This window comes from Hipposideros armiger, unplaced genomic scaffold (assembly GCF_001890085.2).
Source record: "Hipposideros armiger isolate ML-2016 unplaced genomic scaffold, ASM189008v1 scaffold_275, whole genome shotgun sequence".
Lineage (NCBI taxonomy): Eukaryota > Metazoa > Chordata > Mammalia > Chiroptera > Hipposideridae > Hipposideros > Hipposideros armiger.
In genome coordinates this window covers 1,962,592-1,986,475 of record NW_017731625.1, presented here as the reverse complement: position 1 = coordinate 1,986,475, position 23,884 = coordinate 1,962,592, and the positions used below count along the sequence as shown (strand labels likewise).

Here is a 23,884-nt window from a genome sequence, read left to right as displayed (position 1 = left end):
CGGTCAGCAGCCGCAGTGAGCGGCTGTCCAGAAGCCGGCAACTGATCTGCCTCGCCGGGAAGAGCGCAATGATGGTGCCAACTTGGGCCAGTGAAGCAACGTCCTCCACAACTATATTGAAGAACAAAATGACAGCAACTTGCCTGTTCCCCTTTCCCCAATTCCCCAGCACTGTTCCCATCTCCCCAATTCCCCAATTAAAAAAAAAACAAAACAAAAAAAACAACTCTGTGGCTTGGGAGACGGCCCCCATTACCTGCCTTAACGTAGGCACATGACCTCCTTGGGACTGAGCAGAGCCCTCACCTAGTGGGCTGCAGAGGGATGGATAGAATGGAATACCCGTAGGAAGATTGGAATGTGAGGACAAGAGCATGGCACTGCTCTATGATCCTGCAAGGCCAAGGGGAGCTTGGTGCCCCAGGAAGACACGTCGGCTCCCACCTGGCCCCACCCAGGTCTTGCTGGATGCCCATCCCAGGGCCCCAACAGTCCACCCTGAGGCTTGAACTCAGATCCCTGTCACCCAGGCTAGGCTGGACCCACTCCCCATGCTGCCTGATGACATCTGGATTGGTCTCAAGTCTCACGAGATGATGTCCCTGTGCCAGGGACAGGGCTGTCTTCACCAGGGAGGCCCCACAAGGCCATCTCCTGCCAGGTTGCTGGCTGGAGCAGGCACTGTTGGATGAGGACACTGGGAAGGAGTAAACACTGGCCCTGATCCTGAAGTGATCCAACTGTGACAACCCCACAGGGAGGATGAGGATAAAATGGTGTGTGCCAAACCCCAAGCACTGAGGGTCCTCCCTCAGCCTGTTAGTCCCATAACGTCCCACTGACACTGCCTATCCCCTTCAGGGGTGACAAGTGAGGCTGCTCAAGGCCACCGGGGTCCTGACCGTGATGTGGCTGGAGAGACCCTGTTGAAGGGTCAACGCTGAGCAGACGTCAGGGCTGAGGTGCGGGCAAGACTGGCATGGATGGGGGCAGAGAGGTGCAGCCTCAGCAGCAGAGCCCCTGAAGGAGCCCCACAGGGCAGCACAGGTTGTACCCCCTCTGAATTCAGGTTTCATCAAAACCCAATGAGTAAGTTTGTACAGAAATGTTACAAACATCTCAAAACACACACACTTCATCCTTTTATCTTTAGAATGTTCCTGTTGTCCTTCATTGGGGAGCAGCGGGGGAGGGGAACTGTAACCGGGGTTGGCAGGGACCCTAACTCCAGGCTGTCTTCCAAGCCGTCAGAACATAGGAGGGGACGGGGATGGGGATCCTAGACACCAGCAGTGCAATGGGCCCCAAGGGGTCCCCCTTCAGCCTCAGGATAACAGTGACAGCTGTACTGCTGTTCCCTTCCTGTTCCAGGCATGGGCCATGTTCCTGGGATCAGAGCCATCAGTTCAGTCTCCAGGACCAAACATTTACAGGCCCGAGTGGCTTGGAAAAACAAGGGCATTCTGGGTGAGACCATGGCTGTTCTGGTTGCCAGGGCGACCAGACACCAGCAGGGGCCCCTGTGCCCACTGTCCCAGCCACCCTCTGGGGGCTCAGAGAATAACAGTCTCTGTGGGGAAAGGGGCCTTGATCCAGAATCTGTGCCCCTTCAAAGTCTTTGGATACCCACAGAGAAGCAGGATGGGGGCTTGGGAGCCGGAGTTCAGCGTAAACCTCTGGGGACTTACGTGAGGGCAGGGGAAAGCACTTTAGCAGGGCACTTGATCTGGGCCAGGGGACCAGGGCAAGGAGGCTCAACCCTATCAGCCCACTCGGGGATCCAGTGTCTGAGGCTCCAACTGCCTAGTGCACAGCTGAGGGGGCCAAAACACCTCTATTTTGCATGGGGATCAGGCAGCAGCCACCTGGGAGCTCGGTACAGGGGAAGGAGCCCCCAGGCCTCGACACAGCGCCTCTACCCATCAGGAAGTGCCCGGATGGAAGCCCAGGTGGTTTGTTCTGTCATTTTTATCCTCTTAAGCCCCACATATTTCGAGCATAAGTGGCAGCTGCCAAGATCCCCGGTGTCAACCTCCGCCATCTCAGCAAGGCCCTCCTGGCCACATGGAGTGGGGCCTCTGTTGTGACTGAACACCAGCTCTAGACAAGACCAGCTGTGAGAATACTCACCCTATTGCCTCAGAGTTTAAAAGACAGATATGGTGCAGGGAGCTCTGAGCCGGGTCTGCATAAGGGGTTCCCTTAGGCCCACAGCAGGGCTGGCCCAAAGCTGGTGAGGACAGGCAGATGAGGGGTGGTCAGCTGTCCCCACTGAGGACAGGCCACCTGACCCTCGGGGAGAAGGATCGAGGTACTGCTCAGTCCTTTGCTCCACTGACTCTTTGCAGGGACAAAGACTGGAGGGAGTGATTCAGGGCAGGAGGCAGGCCCCCAAGGAGCTCAAAGCCCAGAGAGGAGAAAGGACTGTCCAGACCAAATGAAGGAGGCATCCACCCATCCTGCTCAAGTAGTGGAGGACCTTTTCCCCAAAATATCACTACCAGTGGGCCCAGGAATGCTGTCCCTACTCCATGGCCCAGACTTCATCATGTTGCCAGATGGAGCTGAGCTCCAAGCAGGACAGGTCCCATCTACCTTCAGTTTTCCAAGGTCACGAGGACAAGAAAGTTCCCAGTGGGCTTCCAGCAGCTCCCTAGTCAGAACCTAGCTCCTGTCAAACCACAATCCCAGGAGGCCCACGCTGACCCCTGGGCCAAGGGCAGGCGGCCTTGGCCTCTCACATTGGCCAGTGCCGCAAAGGGATGAGATTTTCCCAGAATCCTGGGTGAATGGTTGGCAGGAAAGACCTCTTGGTGAGTGACCTCAGCACTCCGGTTGCAGTGATTCGAACAGCTCAGCCGTCTTCCAGCAACCCACACAGGTCACAATCCAAAATGCTCCAGCACCCCCTAGAGCAGTCTTCAACTGCCTGTGTCCCCAGCCTGAGGGCTCATGGCCAAGTTCAGGGAGCACCAGAACCCGAGCCCAAATGTGACAACCAGCCTCCGACTATTTTGTGGCAGAAGGGACAGGCGTCAGAGACCAGGCCAGCAGTCTCCCTTCTTTTCCTTATTTTTTAATGGCTGCATTTCAAAGACGAACCCGTTCCTTTCCTAGAAAACTCCACAGGAAGGGGCTGTGTTAGTGCAACAGAGAGGCGACGCTGACAAGACGAAAATGCTCTCCAGACATCTCAAGGATAAGGTCTCTTCAGCCCAGGCCGGCCACCGGCTGAGAAATGACCAGGGAGAGCAGTCCCTGTCCTCACCCCGCCCCACCCTCCCTGGATGCTGAGCTGGAGGCCGCCGTATCCTGCGCTGTTTTCAGGCTGGGAGCTAAGGCACCAGGGCAGTGGGAGCCGGAGCCCCTGTCCAGGGCTGGCAAAACCCCAGCACATCAGCAGGCCAGCAGCTCACTGCCCTCCACCTGCAGGCCTTTGCTCAGGAGGAAGGCGTCCTGCTTGGGGTCACGGCCCAGGAAGAGCTTCAGCATGACGCTGGCATCCTGGGAGCCGCCAGGTTTCAGGATGCAGCTTCTGTAGTCCATGCCAACCTGCCAAGGGGCAGAGGCGGGGCTGGGCGAGGGTCTCCCCACCCCTCTAGATGGCTTGAGTGTCCCTCCCGTCCCCAGAGTGCCTGTGGGCACCTCATCAGCATCACAAGGGACGGGGTCTCAGAGTCAGTATGGGTTCAGGGACCCTGTCTTTCAGGACGGGGTGGCCGAGCCTCTGTTGTGACTGAACAAAGGGCTGGGAAGCTGGCTGAGTCCCCCAGCATGGGGTGTTGGGTGGAGCCCCCAGGGCTGAGGGAGGCCATTCCTGAGGGAAGGACGGCTATTCCTGGTGCTGAGCAGTGGGGAGCACCCCTTGAAGACCACCGCTAGCTCACCTTGCCATTGAGGACACCCTCCTGCTTGAAGCGCGTGTGGAACATGTCCATGGAGAACACCTCACTCCACAGGTAGCCGTAGTACTGTGCATCGTAGCCGCCCGCCAGGTGGCCGAAGGTTGCAGGCATGTTGGTCCCTGGGCAGACACGGGAGGCTCACACTGCACCCTGGCCTGGCCTCTCCGTCTCTGCCTCATGAGGGGGCTTCAAAGCAGCCCCATCAGACACCCCCACCCGGAATGGGGGAACTGACCCAACACTTCCATCCAGAAGGCAGGGCCGGGAGGCTCAATGAGCCTTTGCCCACAACCTGCTGAGGCTTAGGGTTCACCCTAAACACCTTCAACAATGCTGCTGCCCTCTCAGCACCAGGGTCCCATGTCGGGTGACCCCGGGGCAAGTCAAGGCTCGCCCCCACGACAGTGTGCGTTGGTTAACATGCTTTTTGAAGGGTTTTTCAAATGCTCATGAAATAGTAAACCAGTGCAACACGACCCATATTGAATCCCAATCATCTTCGTGCACATGTACCGATCGAATGTCTGTGCCAATGTGCACGTGTGCACACTCAGAGGTTGCACATCAAAACCTCATGTACTCGTCGTCTCCAGGGTACGAGATCACTCTTTTCTGTGCCTCCCAGGCTTCTCACAAAGCAAAGTGTGGGAGGGCGCCCCGCAGAAGGGCTTGAGACTGGGGGTGGAAGTGGCACGCACAGCCCCGCAAGTGGTAGACCTGCCGGTAGAGGTGGAACCACCCACACCAACCAACTGCCCAACCGCGCGGTGGCTCTGCAGCCAGAGCCAAGGGCTTGGGATCCCAAAGTGAGGCCAAAGGCAGCCTGCTTTTCGGGTCAGCCAAACCTGTGCACAGGCCCAACTCCCTTCACATAGCGCTAGGTCTTTTGACCCAGGGAAGGACAGAGACCCCCAATTTCTAGGGGGCCTGGATCATGGGCTACCTGGTGTGGCTGGGACCCCAAGGACCTCCTGACACAGGCGAGCATACTCCTCGGCCGGGTCTGCAGTCGTCTGCGTGTGCAGGGCCTGGTCCACCTTGGCCAGGACGATCTGGCGCAGGTTGAAGAGACCTAGGCAGAGGGAAGGAGACGGGAGCTGGCTCTGCAGCCGGGTGGGCCAGAGATCCCTGAGGGCACACTGGGCAGTGTGGGCACCAGGGACTCCCTCCCTTCCTGGCCTCGCAGAGATTCTCTGGCTGGGCAGGGTGGGGGGACACCTGTGTTGGCCTGCCGGGACCTGATGAGCTTCTCAAGCAGCTCCTGGGGGATGGCACTGCCCGTCCTGTAGTGCTGTGACATTCTGAGCAGTGGCTCCTTCTCCCACACCCAGTTCTCCAGCATCTGCGAAGGCGCCTCCACAAAGTCACGCTCCACATGCGTCCCACTGAACATGGCAAACTCCGCCTGTGGGAATGGGGCAGATCCCAGGAATGCCGGGCCCCACTCAGCCAGCTCTCGTCCACCCAGCCTTACCTGGGCACACAGGTCCATGACATATACCTGGGCAGGTAGATAACTTCCTGGGCTTGGGCCCTTCCTCCCCCAGACCGTGACACCTGGTCGCGGGTGAGGACAATTAAGGCTCCCTGGACAGGCTGTCTCAGCCCAGGACACACTGGGAGGCAGAGAGCACCCGCGTCCTGGCTGGTAACCCACATTCCCTTCCCCCACCCATAAAGCCAATACTCTCAAAAAAGTCCTGTACCCCAAAAGGCTATGGCCTGGAAACGGTGGAATCTGAATGATAGACGTTGGAATATGCACTGTATTTTGTCCACTTTGGTGTGTCTGAAAGTTTCCTGAAAAACAGCACAGCTAGAACCCAGGTCTGGCAGCTGATCAGCCAAACAGGCTGCTGAGTGATCTTGGGCAAGTCCTTCAGGGCCAGAGTAAGGCGGGGGAACCAGGAGAGGCCACACGGCTGGTCCTCTTTATTCGCAGATTCCGTATTTATGAACTGCGACGCGCTAAAACTTATTGGTAACCCCAGAATCAACTGGCGCGGCACTCTCATGGTCCTCCAGCGCCCGCCTCCTGATCTCTGTAACAAGTGTCCTTTACACCGTCTATTGAGTGTCCTTGGTGTTTTACACACGTGTGGTTTTGCAGGTGATTTTGCTGTTCAAAGTGGCCCCCACGCGTGGTGCTGAGGTGCTGGCTAGTGCCCCTGAGCACCAGAACGCTGAGATGTGCCTCACAGAGCAAATGTGTTCGAGAAGCTTTGTTCAGGCCTGCATTAAGTACTGTTGGACATGAAGCAACAACGCTTATCACACAAGGGGGCTAAACAGAATATGACACACAAGGTACTGCTTGGTTAAGGAAAGTGTTGGGAGCAGAGGCTCACAGGGACCGCACGTTGCATTTCTCCCAGGAACAGGGGCTCAGTGCCCGCTAACTCGGTGTATGTGGTGACTTCATAAAACAGAGTTGCTACAAATAATGAGAGTCGACTGTATCAGAATAGACCTGAAGAAAATGAAATGGAACTGTGACAGTCACTGGCAGAAGAATATTCCAGATATGGGAAATAATCTGTGAGCATACTGTACAGAGAAGGGATGTGAACGGAACTGACAAGGTGATGAGAGGCGGCCTCAGTTGCAGTTTGCGGTTGAGTGGGTGACCCTTACCTCACACCATAGACAACATTTAACTCACAAAGAACGACAGACTAAAATGAAGAGCTCAAACTTCCAGAAAAAGAAATTAGCAGAAAATCTTAGTGCCCTGGGTTAGGAAATGATTTCTTCAACAGGACACAAAAAAGTATAAACTATGAAAGATAAGCGTTAATAGATTGAACTTCATCAAAGTCAAAAACTTCTCATCAAGATACCTCTAAGTGGCCCATCCACACATGGGAGTGTTACTCAGCTGTGAAAAGGAGGGAGGCACTGACAATCACCACAGCGTGGATGGACCTTGAACACACGGTGCTCAGTGAGAGAAGCCAGACACACAAGGCCACACAGTGTATGATTCCGTTTATGTGAAATGTCCAAACAGGCACATCCAGGCAGGACATGGGTTACTGGTTTTCGAGGACTGAGGAGTGGGTGGAGACAGTAGGGAGTGACAGCTAAGAGGCAGGAAGAAGTTTTTAGATGTGATGGAATATTCCAGAATTGGACAGTGGTTATGGCTGCCCAGCTTGGCGAACTGACTAAAAATCACTGAGCACCTAGTTCCCACAAGACCCTGTTCAGCCTCTAGGCACATCTTCACCATCAGGACAGAGGGCTGACCATGTGTGAGAAAGAGGGCCAGAGAGCGAATGTCCATGTACAGCCGGGGTCCTGTGTTCCAGATACCAGGCTGGGGCCCAGAGAACCCGGCTGAGTACTGTCTCTGCCACTGAGGCCTGTCTGGGGAAGCTGCTTCAACTTCCTGAGTCTCTGTATCCCCACAGAGGGACGGCGCCCTCGACCTACTCACTGGGCTCAGTAAGCGCTCCCTGGACCCAGAACTGGGACCTGTGTCTGCGCTCTGGCTGTCACTGCTGGCTTTCATTGGAACGCACACCGTTTCCTACCATGAGCTAACAGGCGATGAGGCCTGCATGAGCGCCGTTCTAAGCACGTTACATACACACATTACCTTCACTAATCCAATAGCTCTCTGAGAGCTATTATGGACTGAACTGTGCCCCCCCCCCCATTCCTGTGGACCTCAGAATGTGACTGTATTTGGAGATAGGATCTGTAAGAGTGGATTAAATGAGGTATGAGGGAGGGACCTAATCCAATATGACTGGTGTCCTTATAAGAGATTAGGACACAGACTTGCACAGAGGAACAACCCTGTGAGGACATAGTGAGAAGACGGCATCTACACGCCAAGGACAGAGGCCACAGGGTAAACCAGCCCTGCCAGCACCTGGATCCCAGATTTCAGCCTCTAGAACTTGAAGACGTAAGTTATCTGTTGTTTAAGCCCCAGTCTGTGGAACTTTGTGATGGAAATTGGTATGAGTGTTCTGTATCCATGGTAATGTCACATGAAGGATGCAACACGGGGGTCCTGCCTCCAGACCTACTAACCACCAGACCCACTAACCCCACCCAGCCACCCAGCCAGCCCCCACGCCCACCTGAGAGCAGAGCTGGTGCATCACATGCCCAAACTCATGGAAGTAGGTCTCCACCTCATCGTGCTGCAGCAGCGAAGGGGCATCCGGGGTGGGCTTGGTGAAGTTGGCCACCATGGCTGCAATGGCAATCTGGCGGCTCCCGTCCTGCCGCAGGCAGCCCGGCTGCAGGCCAAAGCAGGCCGCGTGCCCGTACTTGCCTTCCCTGGGAGGAGGGAGGCTGGTCAGGCCTGGCTGGGAGTCCACTTTGCTTGCTGACTGGCACAGAGGGATATCGACCCCAGGACAGTCCCTGATTCTGCCACTCACTGACCAATCTACCAGCCGAGGTGACGACACACTGAAGTGTTCTAGGTAGAAGAGCGAGCACCCATGTCCCCAAATGCTGTGACCACTCCTGGCCCCTCATCCTGCCCTATGCAGCGCCTCACACACATCCCATTTCACATGGGGGAAGGCTGAGGCTCAGAGATGGGTGCCCCTCCCGCCCCAGCTCACACGCACCGGGGGTACAGGTCCAGGTAGAACTTCCCAATGACCATCCCCGAGGCAGCATCCCTCACTGAGTACAGCTTCACGTCTTCGTGCCACACGGTGGCATGCTCCTCCAGGTCGAAGGTCAGCCCCAGCAGCTCCTGGTAGATGCCCAGCAGCCCCCTGGTGACCACCTGCATGGGGAAGTACTCCTTGAGCAGGTTCTGGTCCACGCTATAGCGTGTCTCCTCCACCTGGTTCATGTAGTAGCGCATGTCCCAGGCATTGATGCGGCTGTCGAAGTCTAGGCCCCGCGTCTCACACTCAGCCTTCTTCAGCTCCAGGATCACTGCCCTCTCCTGTTCCCCCAGGGGCTTTAGCTTCTGGGCCAGCTCATCTGGGAGGACAAAGGGGACAAGCAAGGTTACTTCCCCGTGGCAGGCACCCCAAAGCCACCATGCCCACCCCGACCACGGCCAACTCCGACACATTGGCCTTGGCTTTCTCTAGCTGTGCACATTTGGGCTCCAGCATCGCATGTGTGAAGGACAGGACTGAGCTGACGACCTGACAGAGGCCAGCGCTGCATCACCTCACAGCAGTGCCAGCAGGGGTCATCAGTCTCGGTTTCACCAGGAGGAAACGACAGCCGGATGTGGAGATGCTTGACTAGAGCCTCATGCTGGGAAGGGCAGAGCTGAGCCAGTCTAAGACCTCACCCTGGAGCCCTAACGCTCAGCCATTAGATTAGAGTCCCTCGGACAAAAAAAAAAAAGGGGGTCAGGGGAGGCATGAGGATGCCCACGTCAGGGTGGACAGAACAGGGCTCCCACAGGCACCAGGACGTCACAGTCAAGAACAGCCCCATAACTGCTTCTGAAACCCAAACAGGAAGTGGAGGAAGGCCAGGCTACCTAGAAAAGTGGCTACCGCCTGGCTGTTCTTGGCCATGTTCATCTCCAGGACGTAGTCGGCGTGAGTGCTGAATCCCAGCAGGCTGGACTTCTGGGCCCGCAAGGTCACCAGTTCCCTGAGGATGGCACAGTTCTCCTGGAACCAACAAGTGACCAGGCCTGTGGGTGATGGGCACTACCGCCCATCCACCCCCGGCTCCCAGGTCAGCAGCCTGCTCCCTCATGGGTCTCAGCAGCTGCAGAGAGGCTTGGGCCCTGCTGCACAGTTGTGGAACACCAGGACTAGGCCAGCTGTGTCTGCTTTCCCTCCCTCCTGCTCGTGGCCCAGATTTCTATGCACTTGGTCCTGTACGACATGTGGGGCTTTATAAGCCCTTGTGTCCTTTCTGGAACCACAAAGAGTGTGAGCCGTGAAGGGTTCTGAGGCCAAGTGGAAAGCAGTGAGGGAACAGGGGCCCTCCAGGATGGCCTCGGGGGGCACCATGCATTGGGGTGCCCCTATCTCGCAGGGCCTGGCCCTGGGCTCAAGGCTGCACCTTGTTACCACCCACATCTCTGAGCAGTCGACTCAGCCAACCAAACTCATGGGGCCGGCATAAAATGAAACCCATCGGATTTGTTTACAAGGAAACAGGCCAGTTCTGAACAGAACAGAGCGCTCTCACCGGCACAACTGGCCCATAGAAAACCAAATTACAACTGGAAGTCAAGTGAAGAGCTTTCAGTGGGGCTGGTGGCCAGCAGTGTCAATCACACCGTGTGCACAGGGACCTGGAATCGGCCCGGCCCTGCTTTGCCTCTTGGGTCAAGTCTGGGGCCAGGACAGATGCAAGGACAAGGGAACGATAAGGTAGAGGCTCCGACCCCTGCTCTGCGTGGCCCCAGGGACAGAGCCAGACTTGATGGGGAGATCTCCAAGGGCAACCACACTCATGGGGGACCTCGCCAGTCCCTGGACCTGATCCGTCAGACACTGGGCGACTCACACCAGCACTGAGCAGACAGGACACGTCTGACACTTCCAAGTTGCAGACAAGACAGTTCCATGGGCAAACCCCCTCCAGCCAGACCCCGACCTTCTCACCTCCTTGCACCGACAATTAAATGCCTCCTCCACCTTCCTTCTGGTCTCGGGCACGTGGCATTTCTTCAGGAGGGGAAAATAGTGAGGGTACTTGAGGGTGACTTTGAACTTCTCATCCTCAGTCTTTTCCAGAGAGTTCAGGAAGTCCTCGGGGAGCCCTCCTGTGGGAACGAAATCAGGGGGGCTTTCAAAGACCAACACACAGAGGAGGCAGGAGGGGTGGGCTAGGAACAGGAGCTGGCAGAGAGCGATAGGCCTGGCCACCCCTCCATATACTCTCTGATTCCGGCTGCTCACCTCCTCCCTGAACCCCAAAGAAAAGATGTCGAGGGCTCTCCCACCTCGGAAATCTGCTACCATCTGTATCAGGACTCCTGCAGGAAGGAAAAGCTACATTTGCTAGACCCTTGGATGACATGGGCTTCCCAGGGCTGCAGTCTCCTCCCTCATCCTTTCTCGGTAAATGGCACCATGGCGGACAGAACCCACCTGGCAGCCGACTGTGCCCCTGCTGGGCAGCACCCTGCCCCATCCCGGCAGCCCCCACTGCTGCAAAGGCCTCCCACCTGGTCCCCTGCTCCTGACCCGTCCTCCCATGACAGAGATCTGGGTGCATCACACTTGGACTGAGCACCTCTGGGGGCTCCCGACTCACAGGGAAAAGGACAGAATGGGCCTGGAGCATCCTGTGTCAAAAAGGAGCTCAAAGACTAACAGGGACACATCAAGCTTGAAGGAGCCCCTCAAGGTCAATTTGGGACAATCTGTGCATAAAAATAAATGACAGCAGTGGACTACACCCACTGAATAAAATAGAATCTGTAGTCCACACTGATATAAATCAACAAGTCAATAAGTAAATGGGGGGTGGGGAAAGCTCTGACTTACGAGAGAAAAACAACTAACAAACATACAAAGAATGGAGTTAGTCATGCATGGGTGCTACAGCTTGTGGGTGGAAATGTGTGATGAGCCGGGTCTCAAAGCTGCTCTAGAGATATTATTGATCAGGAAGGGAAAACTGGTAACATTACAGTGGAGATTCCTGATGGAGACTCACCGAGCCAACTGATCAAGATTCAGGAAAAAAGATACATATAAATATAGACAGGTACACTGTCTATGTTTATGTAACATAACACTAAGTATTTCTTCTACAACAACAAAAAAAGCAAGTGCCACAATCTTGCTTAGCAGGACCCACAGGCAGGTCCCAGCCACCGTCATCACACCCACCCCAGCGAGATGCAGCGAGGCTGGCCATGGCTCTGCACAGTTATCTGCTCCACATGCTGGGAATTCAAGCTGCCCACACGGGAGGCCAGGCCAACATAGGAGGCCCTTGGGCTGGACAAACGGACCGCAAAGCAGGCCCACAGGATCCACATTCCAGACACCCAGGACTCCCCTTTGGCCAGGAAACATGGCAGCTGTCCTTAAATGTCACGAGCCATGTAGTGGGACTAGCTGCCCAGGACATGGGGGGACTGAACAAGAATGGGAGAGGCAGAGCATGGCAGTGAGGGATCTGTAAGCACTTGCTCACAAAAACACATGTCTGTAGGTGTCTCAGCCATGCAGCCACTCTCGGAGGCCTTAGCAACAAGAACTCTGAATCCTGGCCGCCCCTGAGGCAAAGGCTATTGGACTCCTAGAGCCGATCTCACGTAACAGCACCCTATACTGCCTTACACAGGCTGGGTAGGATATGCAGCCTCATTGGAGCCCCTCACAGCCTGCAGCACAGACACTGGCCTGGAGTTTTCAAAGCTGTGTCAGGAAAGACGGGAAATTTTGTGAAAGGCCAAGGAACTGTTCGACAGGAAGGGAGCCTGCTGAGACACGAGACACAGAAACCGAATGTGATTGTGATCCCTGACTGAATACTGGAGGTGGAAGGGGGAGAGGTGGGGCACTTTGGAAACAGCTGAGGTGGGAAGACCCGTCTGCACTCTGGACCACGGCACCTATGTTCGCCGCCCTGCTTCGAGAGTGTGAAATCTGCACTGAGGATGCAGAAGGTCCTAATCCTGGCACCATTCATGCAACTTTCCTACATGTGTGAAACTTCAGAATAAAACAGTCAGGGAAAAGAGAAGTAGAGAAATGAGAAAAAACGCCTAGTCCCCAACCCTTCAGAATTCCCGGGAACAGCTGATTCAGTCTCTCTCCTTTGTTTTATAAGCTTTTAAAAAATAAAAATAAGAAAGTGTTGTGAGGGGTGGATGTGGATCTGAGGGGATGTCCAGCTGACTCAGGAGCAAGACCGAGACTGGTGCCACAACCCTCACACCCTTGCGCAGGCTCCTGCCACTGCCTGAGAACATCTCCTGTCAGGGGCAGAATCTTGGTATAGACCACGGCCCTCCGCAAGAAGGATCTAGAACCTCAGGTTCCAAAACGCTGAGCGTGCCAAGTGCAAAACTGGCCCAGGGTGGTGGGATACAATGCCTGGGCCACCACGGGGACGCAGGATCGAGGGTCCCCTTCCCCACAGAGTCACCACGTACCCAGCTCCTCCCGCGTGAAGGGCAGGAAGGTCATGTCCTCGTTCAGGTTCTTATTGAAGTCGATGCACAGCAGACTCAGCTTCTTCTTGATGCCTTTGATTTTCTGCAGGAGAGAGGAGTCCTGAGGAGAGGAGCACCGCTGTTGAGACCCCCAGGGTTGGGGTCCCCCCACAGAAAAGGCAGTGAAGTGGGAAGAGGTTTGTGGCCAGGACACCTGCCTGCTGTGCTGAGTGGCCTCACGGTCTGGGGTCCCCTGCCCAGAGCTTTGTGGAGTCACCCCCAAGTCTGTGACCTAAGCTTTTGGACATCGTAACAGACCTCTATGTTCTTCCTTCCAGGGTCAATCTGGCTTTTAGAAAGCGTTAAGGACCGACCCGAGTCTGGGTGAGGGGGAGACAAGGGGGCGCAAAGGAAGGAAGCACCTGCGCTGACCGAGGGTGAGTCGGTCAGGAGCCCAGGGCTGCTTGGCACAGCAGGGTGGGGGCAGGCTGCACATTTGTTAACCACAACACCCAGAGCTGGCATCGCCCTCCCAGCCTCAGTTCCCCGCTAGAAGATGGAAGACTATCTGTGATTCTGTGACACAGTAAGAAATGTGTATTTTGTCTTGGCGCCCATTCCTGACACATGGCTCCTAAAGCCCTTGGAATCTGCTAAGTGCAAAAGCAAATGAAGCAGTTCCAGGGGGACAAAGGTGACAGGAGCCCCTTGTAACCATACCTGTCTCTGTGTTAATGAGGTGGCTTTTGGAAAGCCCTAGAACCACAGGGTGGGTGGAACTTTCAGCCCCAGCCCACTCCTCACCTCCAGCAAGGGGAGCTGGGCTACAGGGTGGACACTGAATCAGTTCCCAATGAGCAGTGATTTAATCAGTGTGCCAATATAATGAAGCCCCCACAAAATGCAAAGCACCGGGTCTGCATAGCCTTCAGGGTTGGTGAACACGTGCAGAAGTAGGGAGCAGGGGCACCGCGGAGAGCACACAAGCCCCAGGGTCCTTCCCATCCCTTGTCCCTCCATCTCTTCCATCTGCTGTACTTGACTTATAACCTTTTTTTTTTTTTTTAAAGATTCTATTGGGGAATTGGGAGAGGGGAACAAACAAGTTGCTGTTCATTTGTTCTTCAATCTAGTTGTGGAGGACGTTGCTTCACTGGCCCAAGTTGGCACCATCATTGCGCTCTTCCCGGGTGAGGCAGATCAGTCACCGGCTTCTGGACGGCCGCTCACGCTGGCTGCTGGCCGCTCACGCTGGCTGCTGGCCGCTCACGTTGGCTGCTGGCTACACACGGTAGCCCATGGCAACCCACTGCCACAGGGACTGCAGCCCACGCGGTCACCGGCGACTCATGGCAACCCAACCCCAGGTCGAGCTGCCGTTCAGCATCTTAGCTGTGGAGGGCAGCATCACTGGCCCTCATATGTGGGATCCAAACCTGGGCCCTCTGGCGTCCCAAGCCAGCTCTTAACCAACATGCCACTCGGCCAGCCCCTGACTTATAACCTTTTAAACTAAGTGGGTGACCTAGTGAGTAACACGTGTCTCAGAGCTCTGTGAGCCTGTCCAGCCAATTAATCAACCCGAGGAGAGGGGGCCATGCAATCCTGTGACTTAGAGCCAGCTGGTCAGAAGCATAGGATTCACCCTGCACTTGGAGTATGAAGTAGGGACAGCCTTGTGGAGCTGAGCCCTGGGCCTGTGGATCTGACACCATCTGATCGCGTCAGAACTGAGCTAAAGTGCAGGCCAGCCAGCCAGTGGCGGAGTCCATTCATGTGGAGTCCCCACATGTCTGGTGTCAGAAGGGAGCCGGGTCGCAGCACAGCACTGAGGGTGGGGACATAGGAGCAGTCATTTTTTCCTTAATGCCATCGCACCAAAGTCATGGAGACGACAAAAGGAGGAGGGACGCGGAGGTGCCTATGCGGCCTGCACTCTCCTCAGCTGAGGGAGCACTGGGGCCCTGAGGACTGAGGGCCAAGCAGGTGTGGAGAGCGAGCTGCTCTGGACAGACCTCCTGTCACAGGGTCAGTGGACAGGAGGCATCAGGCCAAAGGCCGGGCTGCCCCTGAGAGCCCGCACTCACTTCCTGAATTTCCTCAGGCAGGTGCAGCCCATTCCTTTGGCCGAGCTTGATCAGTCGCTCCAGGTACCGCATTGCCTCAGGTCTCAGCGAGTCCTTCTGAACTTTCTCCTGGAATAAGAAAACCGAAGTTCTGTTTAGAGTGAAAACCCATGACAGTGCCAAACACTGGGAGGCAGCGGAGGCTGGATGGCTCAGACATCGTTTAGGGTAAATGGTAAAGCAGCTAGGTGCTTTCTTAAAAAGTGAACTGTACAACAGCTGTCTGTCTCAGCAATTGCCCTCCTGGGCATCTACCCCAGAGAATGAAGATTTATGTCCACAGAACCTGTCCCCAGAGGTTTGCTTACTGGGGGAGCCCATGGGGACCAGCTCAGAGGGTCTGCAACAGCCAACGCTTCCCTGGGAACCAGATGGGTGTAAGGTTGACTTTGCTTGTGCAAAACATTCCAGTGGGGAAATCAGGCAAAGTGTAGATGAGACCACTGAATCATTTCTCACACCGCACGTAAAACTACAATCGTCTCCACTACAATTTGAGTTAAAAACAATACTGGATAGCATCTTCAGTCCCCTCCATGAGCCCTCTGTCATCAGCAGCAAAGGTCCCCATTCCCCACGAGGAGCATCAACTGGAGGTGGGACCCACACTGGTGCTATGTCACCCAGTGCTGTCACTCAACCCCGCTCACCTCACACAGGAGGCAGGACATTATCCCTTGGTAACATCCAGCAAGGTCGGGAAAGGGAAAGGAGTCCTAGGCTTCTCATTCCTCTCCATTTACCTTTGTCATTTTAAAAAATAACTTTTTGTGGTAAAACAGACATAACACGAATTTTCCACCACTTCCAAGTGCACAGCTCAGTAGTGTCAAGTCCGTTCTCACTGCTATGCAGCCATCCTCGCCGCCCACCTCCAGAACTCTCCAGCTTTTCGCCTTTTCATCTGGGTGGCAGAATGGCCCTGTCCAAAGAGGCACCCATGCAGAGACCACTCTGCCTGGCTTCCTCCCTCCCATGGGCCGGGGGCCGTGTCCTCGCTGTGTCCTCACCTGCAGCCACACGATCCTCCGGTACACGTCCTGCCTCATGCTCATCTCCACGTCAAACTCAGACAACTTCTTGTCTGCCTCTGTGCTGGCCGTCCGAATGGCCTTGGATGGAGAAACGTGCTGGGGGAAGTCAAGGATGTTCCTCTGAACTGAAACGAGACCATGGGACATGGAGGAAAATGAGCCCCAGATGGAAAGTGCCAAGTACCGAACTCACACCCCAGGCTGATAGCTCATCCATGCTTGTTGATTCATTCAGTGAACATTCTCCACTCCGGGCCCTGGGCTGGGCACTGGCATAAAGAAATGAGTGCCGGGCCAGCCGAGTGGCGTGTTGGTTAAGAGCTGGCTTGGGATGCCAGCTGTATGCAGCAGGGCCCTGGTTCAGATCCCACATTAGGGCCACTAACGCTGCGCCCTCTACAGCTAAAATGGTGAACAACAGCTCAATCTGGAGCTGGGCTGCCATGAGTCGCCAGCGATGGCGTAGGCTGCAGTGGAGCTGCAGTGGGCTCCTGTAAGCTACCGTGAGCTGCCAAGAGCCGCCGTGAGCGGCTGGCCAGTGGCCGGCAACTGAGCTGCCTCACCCGGGAAGAGCGCAATGATAGTACCAACATGGGCCAGTGAAGCAACGTCCTCCACTTACTAGGCTGAAGAACAAAAGGACAGCAATTTGTCTGTTCCCCTCCCCCAATGCCCCAATAAAATCTTAAAAAAAAAAAAAAAAGAAATGAGCACTGTCACCCGTTCCTCGGGGGCCTCAGTCCAAATGGAAACAGATTCAGCTCACAACACTCTAAGCTAAGAAGTATCGTAACAGAGAAGTATAACAAGACCAAGAGAGGCTAAAGGGACTACACTCTAGAGAAAGAGCCATGGCTGCTGATGGCTGTATTTTAAATTTACATGCGATTTTGTGATTGACAGAGCACATCTACACTTTGTTAAATAGAGGAAGAGGGGGAGGCTGTACAAGCATAAGCTTTAACACAGATTCACATGACCCAGCAACTCCATTCCTAGGTGTCCACCCATGCGAAATGAAAACACACGTCCACACAGAAACCTGTGCACACGTTTACTGTAGCAGGATTTGTAATAACCACGTAGTGGAAACAACCTAAATGTCCACTGACAGATGATGAATACACAAACGTATCCTTCCACACACTGGAGTGTTATGTGGCCATGACAGGAGTGAGGCACTGACACTTGCCACAACGCGGACGAACCTGGAGGATACTATGCTCAGTGACATCAGACAGACACAGAAGGAGGAATACTGTGTGATTCCATTTATAGGAGGTCCCCAGAGGAGTCAGATTCATAGAAACAGAGAGTAGGTGGTGGGGGCTGGCACTGGGGAAGGAGAGGGGAGTGAGTGTTTAATGGGGACAGAGTGTCAGTTTGGGAAGATGGAAAGTTCTAGAAATGGATGGTGGGGATGGCAGCACAACACTGTGAACGTATGTTATGCACTTAGCTGTGCACTCAAAATGGTTAAAATGGTAAATTTTATGTTATGTGTATTTTACATGTGAAAAAATAAATTATTTTAAAAAGGAGGCATGGACACTCGCTACTACGTGGATAGACCTTGAAAACGTGACGCTGAGTGAGAAACATCAGATACACAGTGTGTGATCCCATTTAGATGAAATGTCCAGAACAGGCACATCCGCAGACAGGAAGGGGGTTCATGGTTGGGGGGGGGGAGTGACAAAAATATTCTAAAATTTGATAATGGTGACAGTTGGACAACACTGTGAATATAATAAAAACCACTTGAACCTATGATGTTAATGGATGAACTGCAGGTATGTGAATTATACCTCAACAAAGTGGTTTTAAAAAAGCATATGCTGGGCCGGCCGAGTGGCACGATGGTTAAGAGCTGGCTTGGGACGCCAGAGGGCCCCAGTTCGGATCCCACATATGAGGGCCAGTGACACTGCCCACCACAGCTAAGATACTGAACAACAGCTCAACCTGGAGCTGGGCCGCCGTGAGTCACCGATGATGGCGTAGGCTGCAGCCCCTGTGGCAGTGGGTTGCCATGGGCTACCGTATGTAGCCAGCAGCCAGCGTGAGCGGGCAGCAGCCGCAGTGAGCGGCCGTCCAGAAGCCAGCGACTGATCTGCCTTGCCCGGGAAGAGCGCAATGATGGTGCCAATTTGGGCCAGTGAAAGCAACGTCCTCCACAACTAGACTGAAGAACAAAATAGGACAGCAACTTGTCTGTTCCCCTTCCCCCAATTCCCCAGCACTATTCCCATCCCCCCAATTCCCCAATAAAAAAAAAAAAAATCTTAAAAAAAAAAAAAAAGCATATGCTTTGCATCAGGAGACTAAATTCAAACTGCACTTCCATGGTTCTGGGCCAATGAAATGTCCCCAGCTCTGGGTGTGTCTAGCTACACCATGGAGACCTCTGAGGGAGGGACAAGGACAGACCCACTCAGCGGACTTGTATTAAACATAGTGGGGCTCTGGGCCAGGCCTGATGATGGCTGCCCAAGGAGAACAGTGAAAAGGACAGAACCACCCTCTGGGTTTGGGATTTGCAGGCTGACAAGCGGAGGTAACTGCACCAAGTATGATATCAAAACAGTTTGGGATGAGAGTTTAATCTAGACAGCTGGAGTGGGGAGAAGGGGCCCAGGGAGCGAGCGGCTTCTATGATCACACAGTAGCCTGACATCCAGCAAAGCAGAGAGTGAGAAGAACTCCAGGCCGAGAGAGGAAGGAGTGAGCAAGTGCAAGGTCACGTGGCCAGCAGACAGCCCAGGGAGGGTGAGGGAGGCCAACAGCACAGGGCACTGAAGGCCACGTCCAGGAGTCTGGCCAAAGGCTTGGCAGAGAGAAGAACCATGAGTCAATTTTCTTTAATATCGTCCAGGCTACTGAGCACAGACAGAAAAAAAAGCTGCAGGAGCAGAATTGGGGGTGGGAGTTATGCCTGAGAAGTGGGAATTAGCACCCCTCAATCCTCGAGAGCCTGTGAGAGAAAGAGGGGCCCCTGAGGCCCACCTGCCTAAAACCAGGGAAAGAGAGGCAGAGGCAGGATGCGGAGCCCAGCCCTCAGCACCAGCCAAGCTGGCACAGTGAGGCCTCAGGGACACACGAGAATCCTGCAGAGAGAATTCGGGGAGTCTCAATGGTTCCCAGAAAAATGACTTTGCTAGAGATTCGGGGTCAGGGGGTTTACTCGCCTTGGGGTGCTCTGCCATGAGACCTCTCAGTCTCTTGTCCCTCCACTGTCAACCTCTACAGAGGGGACTCTGGAAAGCAGGTTTCCTATCTATTTGATCAAGCACCTCGCTCCTCTAAAAGGAAGCAAACAGACCCCAAGGAGGAGAGGATTCAGCTGGGTGGCAATGAGGACATGGGACGGCGTCAGGTTACCCAAAGTGCGGGGGAGGGAGGCCATGGGGAGTAGAAAAGCAAGGGGGCCAAGTTCAGTTCTAAAAGAGAAAGCAATATCCCCTGGGACACAGAAAGGGGTGAGAGGGGCTCCAGTTTCAAGGCTGGCACCTGAGCTGGCTCTTGGAGAGGGGTGCCGTTAGACATACTGTCCCCTCTGGGCCCTCAGATGACACACCCGTGAGGACCAAGCATGCCAGGTGGCCAAGTGAAGCAAGGAACAGGGGCACTGGCGCCCCATCATTGGGGAGGCCCTTAACCACCCCAGCCTCTGGCGATGGGTCTCAGGGCCCCCACCCGGACCCTGTCCTGGACTTGCCTGTGTAGGACACCTCCACATCAGCCAGTGCCTTGAGTGTACTCTCATAGGACACGTCCTCGAACTTCTGGGAGCCCACCTGGTCATACACGCGCTTGGTCTGCTCCATGAGTTCTACCGTGAGCTCCCCTATTTGCTGGGCGCTCAGGTCCCATCTCAGGTAGTTCACCGCAGAGCAGGGGGCTGCCGCGTCCAGCGCATCTCCTGCACAGGCTGCATAGGAGACAAAACCCCACGCTGAGCATCTGCTTCACGTCCAGAATTAGGGTCAGAGTAATTGGGGGGCGGAGGGAGAGGGCCACCATGTTCCCCTACAGATGAGCAGGTGACTCTGCTCTCCATGGGACACTGGATGATGTCTGGGGAAGTGGTTGTCACAACTGGGGAGCAATGCTACTGCACTGAAGAGGTGGGGCCAGGGATGCTGCTCAGCACCCCAGTGCCCAGGAAGCTCCCCACCCCAGACCAGCCCCAGTGTCAGCAGTGGTGAGGTGGACATTTGGTGTATACCTGCTTTTCACCCAAAGAATATTCTTGATGACAGGGTGCAACCCCTGACCTCCCTGGATATAACATGACATTTGTATTGTATTGCCTTTCTAAAATAGGGGAAAATCTTGATTACTGAAACATCCCTAGCCCCGAGAGCTTTTGGATAAGAGACTGTGGTCCATAATATGCTGACACTTGACAACTTCCATGTGGGGTTCAGAGTGTAAGATGTTTTGTGCTTGTCCCCTTGCTGAATTCTTAGACAGTTCTGTACACTGCATCCCGTTTGCCCCTTTTGTGGGTGGGAATCCTGAGATCTGGAGTGTTCAAGTCTCCTGCCACAATGATCCCAACAGCCAGCAAGGGGTGAAGGTGGGGTACACACCCACAGTCTGAGTGCGCCCCCACGCTATGAAGTGGTGTACTGTACTCACCCCACCTTTGTAAATCTGCACATCTACTTGTCAGGTCTTCCTATCCCCTTTCCAGGGCTCCACCCTGCATTGAGGAGTCAAGTTCAAACCCTTCATCAGAGTCTACACCACGGGTTGGCAAACCATCGCCTGCCTGTTTTTGTATAGCTCATGAGTTAAAAGTGACTTCACCTGGGAGGCGGTGTGGCCGCCAAGTATAAATCATGTGGCCCCTTACTGACCAGTTTGCTGATCCCTGATCTACATTGTCTAGCCTCTATTGGGTCCTGTATGGCAGGTTTGGCCAGCTGCTTTTGCCAATTGCTCTGTGCCCAGTCATACTGGTCTTCTTCAGTCTCCTGAGCCCTCCTGCAGTTTGTTCACTCTGCCCTGAGGCCCTGACCCGCCAGTCTTCCTTTCCACATTCCTTTCTTAAAGGTTCACCCGTCCACGACATTCCTAGAGCACCTATAGGTTTGGAACAGCTACACCTGAGTTAACCGGAGTTAATGAATGGAGTGGTGTAGAACGCATAATAAACAAGAAGGTGCTGCTTCAGGAAACACCCAGCTGTGCCTCCCTTTTCCCTTCTGACGCGGCAGGAGTTGAGCAGAGCCAAAGTGGTCCTGGACTCCCACTCTTGTGAACACTGAGGGTCTTTGCAAGGTGCAGCTGGCTCAGACCTGTGTATGGTGTCTCTAGGGCAGAGTTGTTTAACAGCATTATCAACACTGGGGGCTGGTAGGGTGGGTGCTGAGCAGCATCTCTGTCCCCGCCCAGCTGTGACTACAGGTGTCCCCAGGCATGGCCCAGTGTCCCCTGGGGTGGCATAATCACTTGGATGAGAACCACTGATATACACTAAGAAGGGAAAAAAAGAAAGGCTTTCGAGTCAGCACAGGTCAGGTTTTCTGGCCAAATGGCCATTGCAAACTTAGGGAAAATTCTTTGTCTGCAGAGTATTTTGGATTTCAGAACTGCCGAAAATGGACTGTATTAAATTTGATGGTAAAGAAGGGTTCCAGGGACTCAGAAAGGTGATAGATCTACGTGAGCTGGAAGTGTCAGAAAAACCTTCTGGAGGAGCTAGGATTTGAAAAATTTGAGCAGACCTATTCATTCCATAAACATTTACTGACTGATGACCACGTATGTGTTAGGTCTCCAAGCTAACAATCTTGCAGCAAACAAGGCAGACAACATTCCTGCCTTTCTGAGTCCTCCATAACCCTAGTTGTAATTATTATTATTATTATTAATAATACAATTATCATCATCATCGCAGTGGGCTTGAGAAAGAACTGGGGGAGGACAGGAGGGGAAGAGAAAATTCCAGGAGGCACCACACAACAACCTGGGCGATTTTATAAAAAACAGTAAACAGGTCACATCGCTCTCCTAATGACAACCCTTCCTTAGCGCACATTTGCCTTTAAAACACATAGAAGTTGTGGTCTAGTCAGATGACTTACTCTCCAAACGCGTTACCCCTGTTCCTGCCTCCCAGTCTTGACCCTCACAGTTACCATGTGACGCTCCTCCCCGAGGTCTTGGCACAGGACAGTTGCATCTCCCCATCGAGTCCAGGCTGAAATGCCACCTCCTCCCAGAAGCCCTCCAGGACCACCCTCTCTAAAAGCACCACGAGCCCTGGCACCGACCACTCTATAAAGCTCTCGCTTGCTTCTTTGCTTCTTGAATGTCTGTCTCCGGCTCTGGAAGTCCGTCTAGAACTCATGGTCTCCCCGAGTTCACCTCAGGGCCCGACCCGTCCCTGGCAGAAGCGACGTGGAGTTGGCTGAATGAGTGAAACGCTGGAAAAAGCTAGTTAACTCATTCTGCCATGGAGGGGACGGGGTCCCGGGCTAGCCGACTCTCGCCCCCACCAGGGTCCCGTTCACCCCCGGGTCACAGTTGTCTCCGCTCTTAGCCCCAAGACGCGACTCCGAGAGGCACGAGGGTGCAAGGAGCGCCGGGGTCTCGCAAGCGGGGATGTACCGAGGGGCGGCCGGTACCTGCGGGGGGCTTCATGGCGGGAGGGTGTGTACCGGCGGCCTCTCCTTCCACCTGGTTCGCGTCGGGTCGCCTCAGCCGCGGCGACCAGCGGCCTCCGTCCGCTCGATAGCCGTAGGCGCCGCCTTCCCTACTGAGGCGCCCGCAGCCCGCGTGCCCACTGAATGCTGGGAGGGCGCGTGCGCCCCCGCCGGAAGGCAGGGCGCACGCGCGCCTCAACTCCACTCACATTCTGCAAGCCGCAGCCCTCCCTGACTTTCATTGGTCTCAGCTGCAAGGGGCGGAGACTTGGGGGAGGGGCGTTTCCGTGGAAACCCACGCATACAGCTGGTCACTCCCAACCTCCGAACCTTTGTGGTTTTGTTTGCAAGTACTTCGCCTGCGCTTCTAGTCCCCGTATTAATTTGTATTTGTCTCCTTTCTACCTTAAAAAAAAGAAACGTAAGCAGCAAAGTATGCTCGAGAAAGCTTTCAGTAAACGGATCCAGAACTTCAAACAATAGGTGTTTTGAAACAATGCAGTAACTTATATCTAGTGTTGTCGGCTAAAACACACAAAATCTTAAACCGTCTAAGGTACCCAGAAAGAAAAATTTACTAGACCTAAACTTCAAAAACAAACCCACCTTCTTCATTTCTGCAAAATAAAGTAATTCAGGGCGTTAAACGTGCATATGTTTTAAATATGATAAAAATGAATCAGCAGAACAATTCTAGCAACTTTAACACTAGTGGTGGGCAGTTCTGAGTCATCCTAGGGAAGTTCTCATCACTTACCCTGTATTAAGCACACCAAGCTTAATTCTATGTTAGTCTTCATTTCCAGTGTTCCCTGTACCTGGAGTGTTTTTCTTCGTCCTTCAAATCCAGTTAAAAGAAGAGAGACCAGACCCTCCCTAACCATGCGAGCCAGCTTACCTCCCCAATCACAAGCACAACCAACACCCCATGCTTTCTTCATAGCGCTTGCCATTAAGTGAAATTTATTCATTTATATACTAGTTTACTGTTTTATAATCCGTCTACCCCAATACAAGGTAATGAGAGCGAACACTGCTGGTCATTATAGTTGGGTTTGCAAGAAATATTTGTTGACTATTAGGCACCTGC

At 54.1% G+C, this 23,884-nt stretch overlaps 1 protein-coding gene across 1 annotated transcript; it reads right to left on the bottom strand.

The window, feature by feature from the left end:
* Positions 1–3,054: 3,054 nt before the first annotated feature.
* Positions 3,055–22,947, bottom strand: THOP1 (thimet oligopeptidase 1). Its single transcript, XM_019657503.1, has 13 exons — positions 22,777–22,947; positions 19,857–20,069; positions 16,115–16,263; positions 15,066–15,173; positions 12,979–13,081; positions 10,469–10,629; positions 9,385–9,520; positions 8,501–8,867; positions 8,000–8,201; positions 5,124–5,310; positions 4,849–4,977; positions 3,888–4,024; positions 3,055–3,552 (listed from the first exon to the last, which is right to left on the bottom strand). Exons 1-13 carry the CDS (start codon positions 22,790–22,792, stop codon positions 3,397–3,399), a joined length of 2,064 nt encoding a protein of 687 aa, XP_019513048.1. The 5' UTR covers positions 22,793–22,947; the 3' UTR covers positions 3,055–3,396.
* Positions 22,948–23,884: the final 937 nt, after the last annotated feature.

Coding starts and splice junctions, on each gene's coding strand:
- THOP1 (XM_019657503.1), bottom strand. Junction 10,630..12,978: donor CTTCACGCGGGAGGAGCTGG/GTACGTGGTGAC, acceptor TCGTTCCCACAG/GAGGGCTCCCCGAGGACTTC. Junction 3,553..3,887: donor AGGGTGTCCTCAATGGCAAG/GTGAGCTAGCGG, acceptor GCCCCTTGGCAG/GTTGGCATGGACTACAGAAG.